The following is a 5,649-nucleotide window of genomic DNA, read 5'->3' as shown; positions in this document are numbered from 1 at the left end:
CCATGCCACCCAGAAGCAGTCAACCTAGTGGAGTTATGAGCTGGCCTGTTGAAAGCTCAGCTAAGGTGCCAGCTCAGAGATGACACCCTGTAGGGTTGGAAGTTGGAGCACTGCTTTCCAGGATGTGATACATATGCTGAATCAATAACTAATTTATGGTTCAGTGTCCCACATAGCTAGAATATATGAGTCCAGGAACCAAGGGATAGAAGTAGAATTGATCCCTTTAGTTATCACTCCCAGGGACTTACTTGTGGAATTTGTATCTTCCTGTTCCTGCAAACTCAAATTCTGCCAGTTTAGAGGTCTAAGTTTCCAGGAAGAAAATGCTTTTTCCAGTGCAGGTAGGAAAGGCTCCAGTGAACTGGAAGTTGTGACTATCACTCAGCTGTTTGAGACTCCTCATAACAGTGGACCAGCAGGCAAAGGAAAGAGTTGTCTTATGGCTAGAATAATTGGCCTTAATTACCATGAGAAGCTAGGGTTGCTGCAATGCAATGGGAGAAGATAAGAGTATGACTGCAACCGAGGGGATTCCCTGGAAGTATCCCCTATACTTTTGTGCTCACTGATAATTGTAAATGGGCAGTTACAACAACCCAAACCTAACAAGTGCAAAGCAACTAACAACTCAGTCCCCTCAGGGTTGAGCTCTGGGTCACTCCATCAGACTACAGCTCAGACTTACTAAACTGCTAGATGGTTGTGGAGGGGCACCTAGAGTGGGTGGTGGAAGTGAGATGCAAAATATCAATTAGGACTCTGGGACCAGCTGTGGCAGTGGAGATTTTCAGGAGATTGCAATTGACCATTGACACCAATTACCAGGAAAGACTACTCACTAACCTGAGGGAACCTGTAGGACTTAGCTTCTGTGGTAGCTTCCTGAATGGGCTGAGTGACGCACCTGAAAATGGAAGGATGCTTTGTTCCCATGCAGAAAATCCTGACCAATGGGATTCTGAAGATGGATATATGCATTTATCCACTGGTGGAGCCATGAGTAGTGCTGCATCCTCAATAGTTAGAATACAAGGATGGGACTTGGAGCCAGCATAAAGACAAAATCAGAATAGCTATTAATCCCATCATGTAGAGATAACCCCCATAATTATTTTGATGTAATTACTTCCAATTTTTTCCTGTGCATATATAAAACATATAGCTACAAAACTGAGATTCTACTATAGGAAGATTTTTCATATTGCTTTGTAAAACATTACATTATATTGAATATATTGAATTTTCTTGAATTTTCCATATTAAATGTTTTAACACAAAGTTTATGAATTCAAAATATTCATTCATACAAGTTTGTCATAGAAGCTTTCCTCCATGTCTGGGATTCCAGATTTTGTTACTAAAATGCTGCAATTAAAATTTTATGAATGAATCTTTGTGTATGTCTTTGATTTTTTCTTAAAGAAAATTCCTAGCAATAGTTCACTTGGCCAAAGGTGTTCAGCACACCCTCAGAAGTGAGGGGTGTTGCCAGCCTCAGGCTCTGGCTGTCCTGTCCCTGTCCTGCCCTGTTTTCTCTCCTCCAGTCAGTCTCCCCTGACAAGGGTTTGTGTTGAGCCGGCTCTAGGTTGTGGACTTCCTGCTGGTTTGGGTAAAGCCATTTGTGGATGGGTGTTGCTCATACAGACCTTGTGATGCTGTCTCTCCTCTAATCTGTTCTCAGTATCTGTTTTGTAACAATAAGTGAGTGGGAGGCAATCTTCTCTGCATATCAGATGAAAGCTTCACAGAGGGAAGATCTTTTCTTATCAATGTGGGCTATGAAGAGGGCCCTGTGTGGTATCAACTGCCTTCTTTATATCATGTATCTAAACCAGCAGTCTTCAACAAGAGAGCGATCTTTCTTTCCTCCTCCCTCCCTCTCCTGGGGATATTTAGCAATGCCTGGAGACATTTTGGTTGTCACAACTTTGCAGTGGAGAAGGGGGTGTTGCAACTGGCATCTAGTAGGAAGATGCCAGGGATGCTGTAAACATCTTATATCTTGTTTATAATTCAAAATGTTCTTAGTGATTCTGAATATTACTAAAGGTAAATCAGAACAGGTATAGCGTTGATAATTAAGGCAGGGAAGGATTTGGTGTCATTTCTTATGCTGGAAATATGGGTCCCGCCTTTCCAGGGAAAATCTCTTCTTTTTCCTCAATTTTTTCTTCATTATTTCCTATTTCTCTCTCTCTCTCTCTCTCTTTCTTTCTCTTTCTGTCTCTCTCTCTCTCTCATACACACATACACACAGACATACACACACACACACAGACACACCCCCTTCCAAATCCTTGTGTACTTGGACTGGGAATCAGGTTGCTGTGTGCAAGGAGAAGAGAGCAGCAGAGAGGGGACACACAGTCGTGACTAGAAGCTGTGTCTTCACTGAGGTTTATTGAGAGTTCTGTGACCCGTAGGATACTTCTGGAGGCTCAGGGTTGTGGCCGAGGGACCAAGGGCAGGCCAGAATGAGTGGCACACACTTTGCTGCTCAGGTCCAGTTCCAGGTTCCCTTTAAGGCTGGCTCAGGATCCAGGGTTAATTTGCCTTCAGGATCTTGTTGATCCAGGGCCGGTAATGGGAGATTCGGGTGAAGACAGCGGGGGGCTTTGCATCCAACCGTCCATAGGATACGATGCCCTGGGCCACCCCAGCACACAGAAGAGGGCCCCCAGAGTCTCCCTGGAGGGGTAGGAGAGAGAGAGAGAGAAGAAGGTAAGCCCGGGAAGTCCTCCACGCCTGTCTGCCAGTCGGCTTGGAGTCACAGTGAGACCCAAAGTCAGACCCGGAAGCTGGGGCTCCTCAGTTACAGATCTAGTTCTGATGCCCCTTCTTCCTTTCTTGGGACAGTGACCCACATTCTTCATGTCACCCCATGCCCCCAGTGCAGTAGGCTGGAATGGATGGTCAGAGGCTGTCTTGGGCCATGGGAGGACAGACAATCCCTGTGATGCCAACTCTGTCACTGGCTGACAACCTTCTGACCCAATCTCCTTCTAAGAGCATTCTGGTGCCTGAACAGTGAGTTTTGGAGAAGAAACCTAGTTGGAGGATCACCTTAAATGCAGATTTTGTCTTCCTGGGATTGCCCACACACAGCTGAAGATTGTGGTCAAAGTATCTGAAGTGGCTGCAGGCCTGGGGATCCATGAGTCTCAGCTTCACCTCTTGCAGAGTGTCTGAGCCCGGCTTCAACACACCTGTTCTTCCCCAGCCAGCCACCCGGCACATTCTCCCAGGTGGGACAAAGTTGAATTGGGATGGGAAGGGGAGTGTCCCCACGGCCAGGGTCAGGCTGGCTTTCACCTTCAACTGTGAAGGGAATGAAGGACTGTCAGTCCTCGAAATGAGTTCTGGACAGTTGGAGGTGATCAGGGAGGGACAGGGTGAGTAGCTTCATGTTAGAGTCAAGTCCTAAGAAAAATTCAGGGCAACGAGGACCTGAAGGAGAAGGTTAGGAGAATGGGAAGTGGAAAAGGAGAAGAGAGGTGTTGTCACCTTTAGTAACATGATATCGTGGTGAAGAGTAGAAGTGTTATATTTTGGATGACGGAATTTCTTTATAACCTCAAGCTTCTGCCATGTGTCTTCTTTCTCTGTTATGTTATGGGCTCCAAGGGTGACTGTTATAGACCTGTTGTGAGGAAGAAGGAAGGAAAAGGAGCGATAGGGATGGCTTGGGGTTTCTCCTGAGGTGAGCTCATTCTGAGAAAAGGGGACTAAAGTCTCTCACTGGGTCGCCGGACTCTACCCATCTCCCTTTTCATGGGCCACTTGTGGCGTTTAGGGGCTCAGGTTTTACTCATGAAAGAGCTTTCTCAGGGAAGAGACACAATTTCTAGGACCCCTGGAATTACTGGGGAATGAACAGACCATGGAGGACTCAGGGGACAGGGTTCACACTTCCTGATTCAGGGAACCCTGAATGAGGGTCAGCCCCCTGAAGCAGGAGATATCAGTTAAAGGGGAAAGTGAGGGTCTCATGTGGACCCTGTTCTCTGCCTCCCATAAAATGATGTATTCAGGAACCTGAGAACTAGAGGCCAGTGTTCTTGAAAAAGCCATAGAGGAAGTGGCCCTGAGCCTGGGTGGGGCCCTGAAAAGTGAACCGTGTGCCTTGAGTTCGGTAGGGGTGAGGGGTGCTACTGCTGCAAGAGGGACCTTGGACAGGGCCTCCTTCTCCTCCGAAGGGGAGCTTAGCTCACAGTGACTGAGGCTCAAGGAAGCTATTCAATCACAGACTAAAGTCTTTCAGCCCAAGTCTTCACTCTCCTGAAAGTTGACCAGACCCAGGACCCCCTCTTCAGGCCCCAGTGCAGGTGTATCCCTGGTTGCTACTCTGGTTGTTCACCTCCCATTTGGAGATAAATGGACCCTGTTGTCTCACCTTCCTGCACAATGAGCAGCTGTCAGCACAAAGTTCCGTCTTATCAGGAAACCACCACAAGATTTTGAGGCACCGTTGGAAGTGACAATTTCCAGGTAGGCCATGTAGGGGCGGGAGTGTGGCTTGCATTCTGTGCCCCCGATGATCTCCCCTGGAACAGAGCACCCCAGGGTTTAAACACGGTGATTGATACTCTCTCCAATGAATGGACAAACTGGGTTAAAGCTGAGCGAGGCTTCCCTGGAATCTCATTCTTACCCTGTGTTCTGCCCATCTTCCCTTGCCTGTCTCCTATAGTTCGCATCTTTCCCACTCATAACCTTCCAGGTGAAATTTCATTCTTTCCTCCAGGTGCAACAGCTGGTCCTGCCTCTGCTCCATTCAGATGTTTTCACCTCAGATTTCCCCCACTCCCACCTTGCCCTGGCCCACCCTCCTCTCTCTCTGTGTAGGACCCGCTGTCCAGGTTCCTGTTTTAGATTTCTCCACAGCTCATGAGCATGGTCACAGAGTCAGCAAATAACAAGGGAATGGGTAGCCCTGATGCTCAGAAGATTAAGAGGACATGTCTGTTTTCCTGGGGATACCCCTTTTCCTTCCACTTGCTCTGGGTTTTTCCACAATTGAGGTAAAATTCCTTGTTCCTAGGAGCTGTCCTGGGCTGTAGAGAATGGCAGTGGGTGGAGTGGCGTGCATCCCAAGTGGAAACTTCCCTTTGGGACTCTTGAAGAGAGATCTTGGAACGCTGTTCAAGAGTCAGCTATTTTCAGACTAAACATATTTGTTTCAGGAGCTGATACTGCAGATTTCAGAGGGAAGAACCCCAATACTCACCAGCTTCAGCTCTGGAGCACAAGAGAAAGAGCAGTAGGGGGAGAGGAAGAAGCAGCATCTTCCCAGAGAGGTTGCCTGAGCAAATGCTGGTTTTCCTTTCCAGTCTTGGGTTTTATAATACCCAGCAGGCAAGAGAGGGGCAGGGCTGGTAACCACAGGAACTGCGTGGTCATGTTTTCTTTTCTCACTCTGAATTGGCTGTATTTATGATCAGAAGTTCCCCCAGAATCACCCTGTGTTTTTCTAGAGAGGAACTTGAGCCCTGAACTCCCAAGTGCTGGCTTCTCAGATGTACCCTCAACCATGGTGCTTTTCTGGAGTTGGGGCAGGAAATGGAGGGACCATGTTTTTCTTTCCCAGTTAGGGCAGCTTGTGAAAGGCCCACTGAATGTTCAGTGCAAAGATTTTTATAGCTATGA

At 47.3% G+C, this 5,649-nt stretch overlaps 1 protein-coding gene across 1 annotated transcript; it reads right to left on the bottom strand.

Moving 5' to 3' along the window:
* Positions 1-2,377: 2,377 nt before the first annotated feature.
* On the bottom strand, positions 2,378-5,312 carry CMA1 (chymase 1). The gene is made up of 5 exons (XM_017871887.1): positions 5,231-5,312; positions 4,397-4,547; positions 3,508-3,643; positions 3,067-3,321; positions 2,378-2,691 (listed from the first exon to the last, which is right to left on the bottom strand). Exons 1-5 carry the CDS (start codon positions 5,286-5,288, stop codon positions 2,548-2,550), a joined length of 744 nt encoding a protein of 247 aa, XP_017727376.1. The 5' UTR covers positions 5,289-5,312; the 3' UTR covers positions 2,378-2,547.
* Positions 5,313-5,649: the final 337 nt, after the last annotated feature.

Source organism: Rhinopithecus bieti, unplaced genomic scaffold, assembly GCF_001698545.2.
Source record: "Rhinopithecus bieti isolate Rb0 unplaced genomic scaffold, ASM169854v2 scaffold_6022, whole genome shotgun sequence".
NCBI classification, from domain to species: domain Eukaryota; kingdom Metazoa; phylum Chordata; class Mammalia; order Primates; family Cercopithecidae; genus Rhinopithecus; species Rhinopithecus bieti.
Note: the sequence above shows the minus strand (reverse complement) of the source record. Positions and strands in the feature narration are given on the sequence as shown.

Excerpts from the sequence above, each read along its gene's own strand:
- CMA1 (XM_017871887.1), bottom strand. The coding sequence starts at position 5,288 with ATGCTGCTTCTTCCTCTCCCCCTACTGCTCTTTCTCTTGTGCTCCAGA. Across the intron at positions 3,644-4,396 it reads GCTGCTCATTGTGCAGGAAG|GTCTATAACAGTCACCCTTG; the intron begins GTGAGACAACAG and ends TCCTCACAACAG. Across the intron at positions 3,322-3,507 it reads ACGATATCATGTTACTAAAG|TTGAAGGTGAAAGCCAGCCT; the intron begins GTGACAACACCT and ends TTCCCTTCACAG.